General features: G+C 38.0%; 1 protein-coding gene across 1 annotated transcript in view; it reads right to left on the bottom strand.

Moving 5' to 3' along the window:
- MYO5A (myosin VA) overlaps nt 1–17,357 on the bottom strand; it is a 93,033-nt gene that overhangs the window by 6,708 nt on the left and 68,968 nt on the right. Inside the window, exons 25-37 of the mRNA XM_059824173.1 lie at nt 17,016–17,164; nt 16,156–16,269; nt 13,831–13,977; nt 12,993–13,046; nt 12,071–12,298; nt 10,925–10,933; nt 9,171–9,271; nt 8,545–8,625; nt 6,419–6,617; nt 4,760–4,834; nt 2,721–2,814; nt 412–558; nt 13–167 (exon numbers count right to left, since the gene is read on the bottom strand). Of these exons, the coding sequence (XP_059680156.1) occupies nt 13–167; nt 412–558; nt 2,721–2,814; nt 4,760–4,834; nt 6,419–6,617; nt 8,545–8,625; nt 9,171–9,271; nt 10,925–10,933; nt 12,071–12,298; nt 12,993–13,046; nt 13,831–13,977; nt 16,156–16,269; nt 17,016–17,164 (1,553 nt within the window). The remainder of the gene's footprint in view (nt 1–12; nt 168–411; nt 559–2,720; nt 2,815–4,759; nt 4,835–6,418; nt 6,618–8,544; nt 8,626–9,170; nt 9,272–10,924; nt 10,934–12,070; nt 12,299–12,992; nt 13,047–13,830; nt 13,978–16,155; nt 16,270–17,015; nt 17,165–17,357) is intronic.

Raw genomic sequence — 17,357 nt, 5'->3', positions numbered from 1 at the left:
AGACTAACCAACCTTCAACACTTTTTTGATGCCATTGATAGTGGAAGTCAACAATGATCGCACTTTTTGGTCATCATTAAGGTAATCCGCATGGCGTACGCACATGAACAAAATATATGCTGGTAGTCCTGGAATCAGGTTGACAGCTACCCCACGTGGTTTCAGCTCTTGGGAAAAACAAACAAACACGCATTGTTTTATTAAGTGTAAAGTCATTTGTAGACATTACATGAGGTAATCTCATCAGGAAGGATGATTAGATTACAATAGACATTTAGGAATTTTAGATAAACTGAACACTGTCAAAACCAAAATAAGCTATCCATTTCATAATGCAAATTCTGTGTTGTTATTATTAATTTTTCAGAGTGTGTGTGAGCAGAGGAGGCCACCAATAAGAACAATGCTTACCTAAAATAAGATTCTTGACAAGTTTTTGTTCATCCTCCCTCTTATATTCTAACATCCCTTGGAAGTCCTTTTCTTTCCGTGGAATGTTAACTGGACGAATAGGTTCGTCAATGATTTGTCCAGGTGATATGTTCTCCATCTGGCCCACTTCAAAGGGGAAATGAAAATAAATTACATAATATTTTCCAGTGAAACCAACGCATACCAGAGGAAACTATGACATTTCTAAGGAAGAACTCCAGCATATAGAACTAAGAAATGTTTTCTTTGGTTCACTTATCAACAAAACTCCCATTAAACAAAAAGATGGATTGTTGATAAATGGATCTTGGGGTGGCATTCTTCCTTTGAAGATAACTGGAAGTGTGTGAATAGCATCCATTAATACAGACTTACTGCTGATTTCCTGGATTTTATCATATAAAAGCACAAAGGCAAAGCGATAGCGGTTAATCACTTAATCCAAGATTAATACTGCAAGGGTCACTGTTAATTGTTCTGCGAAATGCCAGTATTTTTCAAGCTTGATGGTTGTTGCCTATTCTGGTAGGTTTACCTCGACCAGCAGCCAAGCACCCACACTGGCTCCAGCCGGACAGGGAAGAGAATATTAAGAGCAAAAGTGAGAAAACTCGTGGTTTGAGATAAAGATGGTTTAATAGGCAAAGGAAGAGGGGAGGGCGGGGGGAAGCAAAGCAAAGGCAATCACTCCCGATCCCCCACAGGGGGATGGATGCCCAGCCAGCCTCCAAACAACAGCTGCCTTGTATGCAAAAAAACCCTCTTCTGGGTCCTGACGTTAGGTGGTATGGAATATGGAGCATCACTTTGGCCAGTTTGGGTCAGCTGTCCCGGCTGTGTGCCCATGTGCCCTCCCACCCCCCAGCTTACTGAGAGGGTGGAGTGGGAAAAAAAGAGAAAACTTTGAGCCTGTGCAAGCTCTGTTCAGCAACAGCTGAAACACCGGTGCGTTACCAACACTGTTTTAGCCACAAATCCAAAACACAGCATCATACAGGCTGCTAAAGTTAACTCCATCCCAGCTAGACCTACTACACCTTTCTAAGTTAATTAGGTAATAAACACAGACAAAACCATGTGTGCAGAAACATTTTCCCACTCCATATTGTGTATGAATGCTACTGTGATCTTGTCCACAGTAGTAACCGAACAATATTGAAAGACTTTTTAAAAACGAACTTAGGTTGAGTAACCTTTCAAAAGGTTGTATGCAATATCCACCCTGTTGCATACAGTGCCTCACGGTATCACATTCGACACCTACACTCCACCTGATTAGGTTGCATGCTTGTTTTTGGAAAGCAGAACTCGGCTTCATCTCATGAAAGCTACATCCTCTTCCCACAACCCTCCTAGCTGCATGCAATTACAAGCTATTGTACATCCTGTAAGCGTGCTAAATGTGTGCACCTGTCAAATGGGATAGAAAATGCAGAAATCCAAACTGGAGCTCAGGGAGAGCTGCCACTAACTAAAGGATAACATACTGCTGTTAATCCAGGTTTAACTTGGTATCACTGTTCTTTTCAAACACTGAAACACAGTCACTCATTTCAATCTTAGTACTCAATAAAACAACTCATTAGGCAGTAAGCTTGTTTCTGGAAAAAGCTGATGATCATAAAAAGCTTCTGAAAGATTAGGACCAGGATTATTTAAAAACAAATTCATACTTCAACTTTATAACATTATTAATTGCTTTTAGCAATTAAAATTACTTTACTTATGCAGAGACATAATAAGCTCTCAGTCTCACCAGTCCTAACATCCTAAGGGAACTCACTCTGACGCTCATAAAAATAAAATTAGCTTAGTCCATATCTCAGCGTTCTCATATTCAAGTTTGGCCAGAAGCTCTGAAAGGAAACCTCAAGCGGAGAAAAACAGTCTCAGCATTCTTGGCTCCAGTGATACAGAAATTCACAAAGGAAAACTGGGTAAATTATTTCTGCCTGGTTCATATTTAGCATTGCTTTTGTCTTGACAAAAACAGATACTGTCTTTGAGTACACAAACAGCCCAGGTAACATTCCTTTATTTTCAAATGGTTTCTACCTTCAGAGAAACATCCATCTCCTTTACTCGTTGCTTCAAAATAAGACAAATCTTCTAAAGGTTTATAAAGGAACACACAGAGCTCTGAGTGTACCTCCTGTTTCTGGAATCAATTAACAGAGGCTAATGCTGCTGAAGACCGCATGCCCTCCCAACCGATAAGACAGGTGGATGTGATGACAACGGGATCACAAAAAGTAAACCAAAATCCTTCTCTCAAAATATAAAAGTACCTTCAAGTTCACCGATCTTCTTAGCAAATACTTTCAACTGTTTCTTTAACTTGCGAACAGTTTTGTCTTGCTTTTCAAGCTGCTCCATTAAATCCTGTAAATTAAAATAAGAGAAAGATTAAGATATGAGAAAAATCCCATCATGTGTGACAGAGACAAAAAAACAGTGCTGTTAGAATTACAAGGCGGTGAGGAAAGCTGAACAGTGGTGCCATCCTCTGGCTGAGGTTTGCAAGCTGGTACGCTGCCTATAACACAAGCCAAATATCGCGAATATTATTAAGTTATGTGCAGCATGACAAAGGCAAAGCTCTTAGGCAGGCATATTCTGCAGACACTCAGAACTAGGTCAGTTCTTACGGCAGAAGACATTTTTCTGCAAAAACATCTCCCTAATGCTTCCTCCCTACTCTTCCAAATGCCTCACGGAAATAATTTTCTTTATTATTTAACAGCTAGCCTGTATTTCCGCATCATTTATTCATGCCTTCAGGACTGACTCGTTATTCAGACCTATCCATTTTATAAGATGATAAGAGAGAGATCTGCAGAAAGACCATAACTTGCACTCAAATTCCAAAATCAAACATCCAAACATATGACATTTCTTGTGATGCTCTGCCATTTCCCTATTGCTTGCTGCCATCACATTTCCTTAGACTGAAACTGGGCTTTTACATGTTTTTATTCCGTACCTGAACGACACCTAGACCCAGAAATTCTACTCTTGCAACAAACCTGTATTTTTCTTTCAAAGGAGCACTTCCCAGAAATCTTTGAATAATTCTGTGACCTATGGTAGTGCATTCATAAAATAATCATGTAATCAAAAAAGGGGAGGTCTTTCTAAAGGAAGCAAAACCTCAAACGTGAAAGCCATTCCAGGTTAAGGGTTTGAAAGCAGCTTAAAAGAAAAATGCTCTTTCGTAAGCGTGATTCTTCATGGCACTGCTAAGAATGTAAGGGACCATGAGCTCCTTGCACCAAAACCATCATCTGGGAAACTACACCTCTCCTAACGTATTGAAAAACACTAGTGCAGCACTAGCAACAACTTAGAATTAGGCACAAAATTGCTCTTAATCATGTAGTAAAGAGTTTACAACCTAATATAATATACGTGAGCAGTAAGATAATTAGGCCTGTTGAAAGAACTGAATCAAGGCCATGCTTCACATTCAAAGCAATGTTCAATTTTACAACAGAAATCCTGTTAATAACACAATATATTTATTATTAGATATAACAATTTCTCCTGAAATTAATAAAAAAATACATGTAAGTCCAACAGATTGTTTTGAATGTATCAGTGAAGGGATATGATTTTTGAACAACAAATATGTGAGGAGGAATAAAGTTCCTTCTATGGTTCCTCTAAACAAATTGAACAGATTTCACATCTCATTAAGATTTGGAATCTCATAAATTATATTCTTCTAAGCTTAGATATGGTGCTATCTCAATTTGTTATTTTTAATTATTATAGAAATGTTTTTTCCAATTTTATCCTTCATATTTTGCATTTTTGAAAAATATTAAAAGGTTATGTATTTTGATTGATAGATTTATTCATTCCAGATGTCAGCACTGTAAAGAGATCTATGAACAAATTCAGGCTATGACTGGATTGCAGGCATTATTCACCTTGATAAGTATCTGTATGATCAGGCCTCTATTTTGCTGAACTGAATTTAAATGTATCAAAGTTTTAAAGCAAAGAGTGGTTCAGAAAATTGAGCATCTTTTGCATCACGTAGCTCTTTTTCAGGGCAGTATTAAATAGTATTCAAAAAGAAACTGCTTTGTTCACAGTGCAAGACTTGTATTAGTAACAAAACTGTGCATCAAAAAGAGACACAGATTACAGAGAGGACACTAAGACTAACAAAAAAAGCACTGAGGGAAGTAATTGGCATCGTGAAGCTCTCTGCAGGGGACTTCCTTTGAAAGGGAGAAAAAGAGGCAGCCTGCTTTTCAATTAGTGCTCCAGAAACAGCAAACAAGACAACAGAGAAACAGGATTCACGTGATCTACATACAATCATCCGTTTGTAAAGTGAAATCCGGTACGATTGATACTTCTTGGGATCATCTGCATACAACTCCTCATAAAACTGTAAAAATAGGTAGAGGATTGTTTTTCCCCCTCCCTTTGAGACACTGATACTTCAGTAAGCACTATAAGAATTAAATCAGATTAAAACAAGATCAAGAATCTCTAATTTTTAGGTAGTCTAGTCCTTGGTTGTGGTGTTCATGCCAGCCTCCCCCAGAGAGACGCTGATGTAGATGAGTTGCAGAACAGTCAGCTCTTTTAAAAATGGGCAGTACTAACACTGTGCAAGTGTTAACTTTGTGAGAACCTGGACATGACATTTTCTTATGCTAATCAAGATGGGATTGCAGTAAATACTGCAATTCTAGTATCACATCTGGAAAGCCTGTAAATTATTTCCACTCTAGGGCTAGGAGTGGAAAAGAAGCATATACCTGACTTGGAGTGGACTTGCAATACTCAAACATCAGAAATTAAATACTAAGGAATGAGTCTATATTTAACAAGTAAAATTACATTCACTGTATTTGAAAATAAAGAGAACTCCTCTGGGATGTAATTACATGAATGTGTGTTGTCTTAGGAACGCAGAATATGATGAGTAGGTCTCTTGGGGGGAAAAAAAAGCTAAAAATCATAACATATGACTAAGCAGCAGAAGGGAGCTGTCAGAGATGGAAACATTCATCATTTACCTTTGCCAGTGAGAGACAGCTGCTGCTGAGGCAAACTTATAATATACTTTCAAGCAGTTTTCCAACATCTATTAGCTGAATTATCTGATGTTTTCCTCAAAACCTTTGGTACTAAGACAAGAGCCTGACAATGATAACTTCTGTAACGTACATAAGCAGGAAAGACTACATCGTGGCTTGTTTACAGGAAGCAATGACACTCAGAGCTAGGATTTTTCTTCCTGAAGTAGCACGGTTCCCTTTACCAATAAACAGTGATAAGCCAATGACATTCCAACACGGGCCTCTTTGGAAAATTTCCCCAGAATTGAACTAGCCTGGACATGATGAACATACTCCTTTGCAGGGAATGTAAGGACTTTCACCCAATCTTTCCTTCATACAAAAAGGTTGTGCAGTAAACAAGGAATACCAATTATTAGCTAAGTGACTTCTAACCAAGTTTCTTTTCCTGGAACTATTTCTTTCTTCAAAACATACTGAATAGCTGGAGCTTGTAACACAGTGGATTACCTGTGTAGCTTCAGGCAGGGAGGAGGGAAATGGGAAGAAAAGTGACATTAAATAATTGAAGAACTACATCAGAGTTTTTCAACAAAATAAACTAATATATTAGAGAGGAAACACCACTACTTGGCACTAGTATTTTTTATGAGTTCCCTGGATATCAGTCATTCTATTTAGCGATGATTAAACTCATCAGTTGAAAGCTGGAATCCACGAGCTTTCTCCATGCCACAAACTTCAAACAAATTCCCTAAAACGTTATTACCTCATCAGCAATCATAAGTCTCTCTCTCCCATTAGCTTACCTACAAAAAAACCCCATACTCATGCAATCTTTTGAAATTCTGAAACTTTTTGAAAGTTTCTGAAAACTGGTAAGACCTTACAGGCGCAGCAAGTCTAAGTCCCCCAGCCTGCTCCTGCAGCATCACTGCCCTTACCAAGTTCTCATTAGTCAGCCGAGTGATCTCATGCTGTAGACTGGCTTCAATGCGGGCCTCTGGAGGCAGCTGCAGATTCTGTGCTAAGAGCTGCTGCTGGCGATTGTTTTCTTCCTTCAGACTTTGGATCTCACCTCGCAGCGATTCCAGTTCGTTCTCGTGGCTCTTCTTCTGCGACTGAAGCTGAGACTCCAGCAGCCTAAAGAAGTTGAGCAACAGTTGCGTGAACACACTTAGAAAGTTAAATCCCCAATTCTCAGAGGGAGTGTAAAGCTTTAGCTGCTGCTCAGGAACAATTAGCCACGGCTTGCAAAGGAAAATGAAAAAGGCAGAGTACTCTTTAAACCCTTCAGTATGCCTTCTAATTAAATTAAGCTTGCATGATCAAAAAGTGGAGAGACATTAATTGTGACACTGCTTTGCATTTCCTCTGCGATTGAACACATACTGTGTATGGTGCCACTGAGAACATGTGGCAATAAATGTATTGCTAAGTCTTCGCAGATTGTCACTGCTTTTAAAGGGGCTTTAAAGAGGTTTTACCTCTAACCAAATCAAACAAACTGTGTAAAATGAAGAAGACACTGTGTTCGCTTATGCTAGAACCCTGCAATATTAACAAAGGAAAATCTTTTTATAGTTAACTCTGTTCAGTTAGAAACCATTTAATTGCAAATGCACGTAAATAATCTTTATTTTTACATGAAAACCAACATTTTGCAGAGGGTTGTCATTAGCGCAGTAAAGGTTAACAACAGAACCAAACTCAGGACTGGGATCCGGGAGCAACTGACTCAAGTCACTACTGACTGGCTCTTTCCCCTTGGGCACATCACGTCTCAAATTCTCATGTGAAACGGGGATAACACGTACCAGCCTCCTCCCGAGCAGCGCTGTGGGGATCTACTCCTGCTTGCAAGGCACCGTCCAAGTGCTCTGACTCATCATTTCGTACGTACACACACAGGAAATGACATTCCTAGTGACTACTAGTGTTCAATTAGACAATCTTTCAGGGTTTAAATATGCATAGGCAGGCACATTTATTAGTAACTAGACTGATCAAGCACGCAAGGGCAAACAGTCATTTACCTGCATTGCTCTGCCATTTAATATAAAGCTTCTTGTCCCTACAGTGCTAGGACAAGAAACAAGAGGCGCAGGGCAAACGCTCTCACATCCTGCTCCACAGAACACTTGCTCTAAGTTAGAGCTTCACAGGCGTACAAAACAATGTTAGGTGTAGAATTTGTTAGCACAAGAAAAGGAAAGACTTTAGTTAGTAGCATTCGTTGCAAAATACCTCCTTCTGTAGTTTCTACTACCAAATGTGTATCTTGGAGAAGATCAGCACTGCTGATCTACTGAATTAGTCACCAGTGCAAAACTAGGAACCATTTTGGAAGTCTGGGACACATGTATGGATACGGGGCCCAGACGTGCACACAGAGACAGAACTGCATTTCCTAACAAGGTGAATCTCGCCCGTTACATGACCAGCATGCAGTCTTTACAGAGACTGCAGTGATTGCACTGAGGTTTGAGCAGCGCCACGATGAACTAAAGAGTACTTCTGTTTGTCGGTTATTTTGTCTTACATTTTGAATCTGGCACGGAGAGACGTGGGAGAAGATTGTTCAATTTAGTGCACCTGAGTCGCAACAAGGAGAGTAAGACCCATGACTATTTGAAAGTTAAGAGTACGCTGAAGCTACTTGAACAATAGTATTATTACTAAAATGATTGTACTTCTTTAGGCTGAAAAACTGTAGGGGACATTAATTTTGATACACGATGTAAAGGCAGACAAATAATACACAGCTACAAATCTTTTCCAGTTGTGGAGCTTCTGGTATTTTACAGTCTATTTTTGTGCAAGTATTTTTATGAATTATGTATCAGCTGTTGCCGCCACCCTAACTTTTTAAATTATGTAACTTGACAAGTAGAAAGGTTTAGGACTAAGTTTGAGGAAACTCTTTAATTTGTCTAATTTGTGATGAATTTTTTTCTAACTGTTAAAGCAATAGAAATACTGTAGATAAAGCAAACCCATAGCAAGGGGCACAGTTAGCTAGAAAAGAAGATGCAAACGAGAAAAAAAACATTCTGAGAAGTCTAGTAACCTGTTGGCTTGTTTTAACCCTTCATAAACCAGCCAAAGTTCTCCGTCCTCATTCAGCATATGACAGTCCTGGGGAGATTGCCTTTCAAGAAAAGTGTTTAAAAAAAATACAAGAGAGAGACGTGATGGTGATGAGATGACATGTTAAGGACATTACACACTAAATTACAGTTACTATAAAAGAGAAACAAACAATGCTCTGAAACAACTTAGCAAATGACCTCTTCTTTATACGTATTTCTTCTTAATGACGAAATTCAGTTCTTGGTGTTAGCCTAACTGGTTACAGCATTTTATGCTGTTACAACAAATATATTATGACAGACTATTGTGACAACTACTGGACAAAAGGTAAAAAACCAGCATGGGCAATGGCACCCAGTTTGAGCAATGTAGTAATTAAAGGCTAAGATGATGTAAATCCAGGAAGCTTGAAATTGCATTTCCCCATTTTTTCCTAATCCTTTCAAATATTGCATACACCAATTTTACTAATCAAACAAAATCATAATCCCAAGTGTTCTCTAAGTATCTAGACTTACATGAATGCAACTTACTGAATATGATATACGCAATGTGTCACAGCAGACCCCAACTGATTGTACATTAAAGAAAGAGAACTTGTACCTGTTTGTTTCCTTCAGTCCAATATAAGCCTGTGCTATTTCTCCTTTGTCTTTCATCTTTTGTACATCCTCCAAGAGGATTGTAGAATCTGTCATGGTATTCTGGAAAAAGAATGATGATTTCCAGGGTAAGTTTAACAATGTAATTGTTCTTTGAATCCATGTTTTCACCACCGTACCCACGTGGAACACTAATCCTTGAGTAGCCACATTAAAATTAGTGTGGGTACTTGATCAGGACGTCAGTCCATAATTTCCATGTCCATTTGGTCTATCTTTTAAAATGAATGCATGCAACATGGTCAAATATCAGTCTGTCTAATAAGCGGGTACATGTGTTAACCTCCTTTAATTTGTTCATCATGTAAAAGGAACAAAATAAATTTCATTAAATGATGAAGTTGCATTTTACTTCAAATTACCAGGAACAGCTGCTAATACTGAAACTGAAGAAGCACAATTTTGCAAGCTTAATTCTATTAATATTTCTTAAACACACCATTACATGTATTCTTTCAAATCTCATAAATAAGGTCCATTCCTCCCTTCATATATTTTAATACTCTGGCAAAGCAGGAAATAATTTACAAGGGCTTGAGATTTTTTAAGTTAGATATCATCATAATACCATATTCTTTCAGTTGTGAATGTTTACTATGGCACTTTTGCTTTTTCCTCAGTAAAACTTAAACAGATGTTTACAGTCACCTCAGCCAAACTGATCGGAGTCACTGCTGTGGATAATTACAGTGGAGCCACAGGACTCTAACGAACATAAGGGACGGAACTCTGACTTTTCTTTTTGACTTCCAAAGCAATCAAATGCTATTTTCCTGTGTAAAATTTTGCAAAGTATTTACAGTAACAACTTTGTGGACATAAATTTTGGAGCCTAGGTCTCGATGCCTAGTATGATTCATATTATCTAATATGAAAAGCAATAAAATATATAAGCTCCTCAAAGAATTATTCCCAACATCCTTATGAGATCTTTGTGATTCTTCTACTATTATTTTATTACACAGTAAAACTGCTCTCTCCCCAGCCAATCTATCAAGCTTTAGCAGTCTGAACATATCCATTATTTTTGTGCTGATGGAAAGAAATGCTAATTACTCTTATATCTTCAAGAATACCCTACCTGCTGTAGTTGTAATATTTGAATTAACAGCCTTCATTTAGAGTCAGTTCAGTTTCTCATACTCCTAAATACTACGTGTTCAACTACATTTTCTAATCAAATGTTCAGCAATTCCTATCTAATATCTGCAGATCACAGCGTGAGTTTTGAATGTTTGTTGCATGATGAGGATGACAAACACTATAAAGTAAGGTAGTTCTTCAAATCAGACTTTTTTTTGGTGAAATTTATGGATTTTGCAAGTTAACAGAAATCTGATTCCTGTGCTGCTCTTACTCTTCTAACACACTCTGCAAGATACATTGATTAAGCTGACTAGACCAATTTCTGAATCTTTCCTTTCATGTTCAAGTTACCATAAACCAACAGTTCAAAGTTGTTAAATCTGCTTGTTTTGAAGTAACTTGTTCCCTTGCATGGAGCGGGAAGATGAGGATGCAGGGAACACAGGATAATGAGAAAGGTTTTTCACTAACAGCGAAGTAAAGTGCAAGAACAACTTCAAATACATGTAGGTTACTTATGAGAGGCAGGGAAATGACAGCTCAAGTATTGTTGAGGATTTTTTTAGCATTTAAGAGTTCTGGTTTATAACTGTAGAAGAAAATGTGTACCTTATCCTCCTGGCAATCAAATTGGTAGGCAAGAAAGAAGAAAAACAAGTCATTAAAAAAAAAAAAATCTGTCTGTCTGCAGCTGTCCAACCTAACAAGCAGAAGCTATCTGCAAACTGGCTGTTAGCCATCCCACAGGTCACCTTCATGAATTTCCCTCATACTCATAACTGCTGTAAAAACAATACTTGTATCCCACCATTGCTGAGAATAAGTTATTCAAGGATTTACTATTCAAGTATTTATTTACAATGTTCTAAATACTGCAGAAAACCAGGTTTTGTTTTCTTTATAATGAATCATTTAAAACAAGGTATGTACGCCTTCATGCATCACAGACTTTCAATTTATTTAGGACAAATATAAACACAACTTCACAGTAGCAAAGGAAAGATGACATTATCTGTTCATTCCTTGCCGCGGTTACAAAACACTAGATAGCTCAGTTCAATGGAAATGACTAGTTCCTGGATTTACGTGATACCTTTTCATGTTGAATGACTCTTATTTTCTTATTTTCAAAGTTATTACTTCCCTAAGTACCTCATCAGAATTAGAGCTTTTTAGAAGATACGTGTTTCAGTGGTTGCAATCTACTCTTCTCAACAAAACCATGTAGCACCTATTAAACAATAACATGGAATTTATATAGCTTCATAGCTATATTTAGGAAATGGTATTTATTTGCAATCATCTATGACCCCGCATAGATTTAGAAGAAATTTTTCCTTGTACCTCCTACTGAACTATTAATTAAAAAGAATTCCTGAGAACTACTGTAATCCAGACAAACTACATACTCACTACAAATATAATACTGCTCCCAATGAGAATTATTTCTGCATTGTTCAAAGAGTCTGGGGAGATCCTGTCCAGACCATTGGTATCTGCCAGCCTGATGTGATCAGTATGATATCTTTGCATGAATGCTGGTAGACAAACCCAAAATTGGTTTATTAATAGAATCTCCCAATTCGCACTGCTGTGATTTGTGCACTAACAATGGATCAATGGATTACACTTAGAAAGGCCTTCAAACCTAGACCATTTTATTCTGCATTTTCAAGCACGCTGTTAAATTAAGTAAAGCACGTCAGTGATGCAATGTAACTTTACTACACAGTGCATCTGCTGACTGTTATTTACCTTGGGTTGAATAGCCTCTTTCTGGCTAACAAGCTGAGACCTCAGGATGAGGACTTCTTCCTTGCGTACTTCAAGCTCTTCACTTACTGAAGTCAGCTGATCCAGGAGGACTCGATATGCAGGGGCACCAGGAGCAGTTACCTCTGGAGATCGTGTTTCTGTGAGGGCCTTCTGCAGCTCATTCAACTCATTCTTCAGTTTTTTGTTCTCAGATTCAAGTTCTTGACGCTGCAAGAAATAGGGACAATTCTGTCACCCAGCAGCATTCCAACGTGCCTATAAACCATACGCACAAAACTATGGCTAGAAATGGTAAAAACGATGAGTAACTGCAACAAATCAATCAATCTCTCCCACATCCCTGGCCTCTTGACTACGGTGAATAGTGCCTGGGACGATTTCACTGATAGGGCTAACCTTTTCTCTGAAGTGCAAAATCAACACATAGACATGAATCATACAGATCTGATGGGAAAAAAATTACCGATCTTTCTTTTCTCTTATTCTCCCCTTAAAAAAGAAAAAAGTTCACAACGAATACTGGTCAGCAGGCTAAGAACACTCTGCATCATTCAGTGATATTAGGAAATAGTTTTAGTGGTCTGAGGTATACATTAATTTAAATAATGTGTTTGGAAAAGAGGGCTACATTTATCACTGTATTTTTGCTCAAATTAACTTGCAAGCTGTACTAAGTGTTTCAACAGGTAACTCCCATCTTTCTGTTCTGCAGCCCCAGCCACACACTCTACACCTCAAAAAGGACAATCCTACAATAAAATGATTGCAGGGGAATTTTTGTTCTAGTTTCTCCAGCTAGTAATCTGAAATAGGAGGGCTGATGTAATTTTCTATGCCAGCGCATACAACTGGTGGCAACATTCTCACTAGAAAATAACAGAAACCTTCTTTTTAGAATTACCTTGAGCGACTCATACTCCAACTCTGCACCTCTTATTGGAGGCCTTTCCTCCTCCTATGAAAGAATACAGACAAGTGTGAAAAATAGAAATCCAATCCTTTCTATTCTTTAATTTAGTTGAGGCAGGAAAAGGAAAGGGAGCTGAAATTATTTTCCTATAAAACTGGAAAATACTCATTATGGTACTGCTGAGTGTTTTAGTTTGAATATTGGCATTGTCTCCTTTCATTTACTTATGAATTTATAACACATAATTGGTTAATATAAATAAAATCATGTACAGATCACACTACTGTCACTGGTAACAAAACAGAGCAGGATGAATGCCAGGATGCTCAAGAAATTCACTGGTGGAAGAGTAATAACAAACAATTGCAAAAACTGGTTTCATATTTTTATAAGTACTTAAGGAGACCAAATCAGAGGAGAATTTCAAATAAAGTCTGCTAAACACGTCTAATCCCAGCGCTTTGGCTCTGCATCCTGGTTGAAACACTTTTTACTCTGCCTAAAATGAACAATTACTCATTCTCCCCATCATTTAAGTTGAATTTCTATATTGCTATTCCTTAATAAAAACGGCCTTTTTTTTTTTTTTTTAAGCCAAGTCCCAAGCACTTTTTGTTCCTGTTAATTTCCATCAGAGGATCTCAAGGACCTTGGAAAACTAAATAACCAGTCCCTAGTACTAAGCACCAGGCATAAAACTTTTTGTTAAATAAAGCAAGTACTAGAGGAAGATAAGGATTTACTAAAAGCCAGTCAGCATTCCCACAGCTACTATTTCACAAGAAGGGATACTCTGGCATCAGCATTTGATCAGCTAGAAAGAGTCCACCTTAGCTTTAGCACGGAGAGCCTGTTCTTCCTTTCTGTCCAGTTCATCCTGCAGGGATTGCTTTTCTTGCTCCAGCTCTGTAACCCGTTTCTGCAGCTTGAGGAACAGAGACATATCCAATGGTGCCTTTTTCTCACTTGGTTCCTGCTTTAGAAAGAACAGAAGGAAGTCAAGAAGTATTCCCCTTCCATATCACAAGGAAGCACTACAGTGAGTAGAGACGGGAGACAGACTGGGGAAAGAGAGGAACACAGAAATGTTACTTGATTCTGAGAGTTCACTATTGGCATCTAAAATATTTCATCAGCTGTCAAATGCTATTTTAAAAAAGGATCTACTAGTATAAAACGTGTCTAAGCCTAAAGCCTAGTAAAAGAAAGCACTAGAGACTACCTAGCAGACAGGAGGTCTATAATTAAGCATACCTTTTATTCTTACTTGTTTGAAGGGGGAAAGGAGAAAAAAAAGTCTGTGGTTAGGCTCACCTGGAAACAACTGTAAATAGAGGCTTTTTTTTTTTTTTAGTTTTAAATTATTTCTACAGTAAGTTCTTCAACTACAGAGAAATCTCTCTGCTGAGTGTAGATTTACAGGTTAATTTAGTGGGATGTGACATAAATAGGTACCAGAAGATATATTTTATGCCTTTTTCCTTTTATTATTCTAATTATACAGCCTGTTCTGGGCCTAATCCACTGACTTGCTCACTATTTTCTGGGCAAGGACCAGCGTTTGTAATCTGAAGGCACATCAGAAATTGTCCATCAGCCATTTTGTACTTTATGTAGCAAGAAGATCAAAGCATTTACTATGAAGTGCACCATAAATTTTTGAAGCCTAGAAAAGGAATTAGAAAATTAGTATTAATGACTGTAGCAGACAAGCAAGCACAGCCATTTCCACTTCATCTCCTTTTACTGTTGAGGGGAAGAGTCATAAACCACACCAACAGCTCAGGAAAAAGAAAACAGACTGAGTTTTCTGGCTTTACTGGTTCATATTGAGATGGACCCTATTTTTTAATGTGGTTTTGTATCATGAATCTATATTGTTAGCCTAGAGTCAAACTGGAGTTTGAAATCTTAAGGGGTTAAACAAATACAGATTTAATCTCAGTGCTGCATTTATTCACACTCCTGTGTGAGTTAATTTTTTTCATGTATATTCTAAAAACTAAAACTGGCTTTAGAACAGCAATTCAGTAAGTCTATTAGCCAAAGGAAAAGATGACATTTTGCTCGTACATGAAATCCAATCACATGTAGTTGCACTGTCCTTTTCCTGATTATCCATGGAGGTAGGAGCATCTTTCTGAAACAATTATGCAAGGTGAAAAATCTAAGTGGGAAGGCAAATTATGAAAGAGTCCGCATGGAATATGTGTCAGCATTGATGTGTCAGGGTATTTGCATCCATAGTAGAAAATAATTTTCTGTGGAGGCTTTCAAAAATAGTAATGAAGTAATGACAGCCTGTAAAAAGCAACTATGGAGATAACTAACCTAGAGAGAGGGCAAATGGAGTGAGCTGTGCGAAGATCTTTAGAATGCACAGAAAAAGCTTTGCATCTGCAAACTGCCAAGGACAGTCAGACCACCAACCTGACGGCTCTCTGCTGTGTTAGCAGTCCCACTTCTTTGGGAGGGGCCAAAAGGAGGAGATATCTTGGAAAATACTAAGAATAGTTTGGAGTTGCACCACAAATTGTTCATTATTATTATTATTCTTATTCATTAGCTGAATCAAGAGAGTCATCTTTCTGAAAATTCTTAAATATCCTGGGATTTGTATCACTGCATATGCAAAGGGATAGTACATTCTAGGAATTTTATTCGTCTCTATGAGATACAGGAAAAATGAATCAACATGACATTCTCACCCCTAACATGGAGCTCATTCCATGTAGCTACTAGGAATGTGGCTAGCCACCTTGCCACTTTTAATCCCTGAATATACAGTATACAGACTTCTCAGGACATCTCACTGGTTTTCTAAATTCCCACTTTGTGCTGAAGAAGTGATTGTGCTTACAAACACTGGCAAGCAAATGTTTTACAGATGCAAATCAACTGGATGGCCAAGTATCTAGTCTATGTTTACTGTAATACAGAAGAATTCAAAGCATACTTTCATGAAGTCTTTTTACATAGGACCACAACTAACTAGAGAATGAGCTGTTTTCAAAAAGGAAGTGGAAAAAGTTGCATTGAAGCCTTAGATATCTCAATATAAGGATATGGTGTTCACAAGGACATACAAAATGAAGAGATAGGAATAAGTTCAACCATTGATCAATGAAAAGTTGTGGGATTTTTTTAACATTACCTCCATCCTCACTGGTAAGTCTTCTGCTTCTGTGATCTCAGAGCTAAAAGTATATTCAGATTCATTGCTACTGTGAGTTGAATCCGTTCTTTTGTGTCCAGGCTTGGGGATGTTCTGGAGTGCAAATGAAACAAATCAATACTACTATATGGTTTTTCCTGTGATTGTCTCTTCACAACCTATAATTTAGCTTGTAATATTTGGTGTTATTTCACAGCTATCAAAATTTATAGAAAAAGATTTCTGGATTCTGGTCTCTCATGCCACCTAATGCCTATGAGATGTAGTCCACAACCAAATCTAGGGAGACAGGTCAGATCCTACACCACCAAGTATTGCTGCAGAAAGCAGAATCAAGCAATGCACCATTTTGTGGGAAAGAAAAGCTTGGTCTACAGGAAGCACAGGCAACAATTCTCTAACTTTCCAGACATTGTATTGAGGAATACTTTTTCTTCCTGCCAGATAAAATATTCCTAGAACTACTTAAAATTTAACACTGGATGAATGTGCTACAAACAACCCTAGCACATGTGAATAACTTCAGGGCAAAATAAGGGCAGACAGCACGTGCAATACCACTAGCAGAGTCACAGCAGAAATTCAGCCTTCTTCACAAACGTGAAAATTAAAAAAAAAAAAAAAAACAAACCACACCAACCACAAATTTTAAATGTCTTTGTTTTGGCTGAGCTAATCTAATTAGTCAATATTTAAAAGAATAAAAATTAAATTATCTTTTCAGGTACAGGTTACCACCACATAGCTGACAGCAGAATCAGTTACTAACTTATACCAATAGATTCTGCCTAAACACATTTGTGAACAGCTTTTCGTTTCTCAGATGTTTAGCCACTTACCACCATTAAGTTCATTTCATCCTTGAGATCATCATACCGCTCCTCTAAACGGCTGAACTCATTCAGCAGGTTCTGGTACCGTAACCGTTCATCATTTAGATCTAGCTCTAGCTGTTTCGTTTCCTCCACTAGCTTCTTTTCCATCGTCTCTGCCATGGAGAACAGGAATCCAAAGTGAGAACTCCAGTTCTACCTACCATGCAGCGCATCCATCCTGGAGGTACAGGCATGTGGCTGCACCAGGAACACAGGTGGTGAAACAGTCTGCTGTTTGAAGCTGGTGTGTGGTATTTGTGCTTCTGTAGGCAAACATTAAGCCAAGTATATGAAGGACCAAAGCAT

Source organism: Gavia stellata, chromosome 13, assembly GCF_030936135.1.
Source record: "Gavia stellata isolate bGavSte3 chromosome 13, bGavSte3.hap2, whole genome shotgun sequence".
Taxonomy (NCBI): Eukaryota; Metazoa; Chordata; class Aves; order Gaviiformes; family Gaviidae; genus Gavia; species Gavia stellata.
Note: the sequence above shows the minus strand (reverse complement) of the source record. Positions and strands in the feature narration are given on the sequence as shown.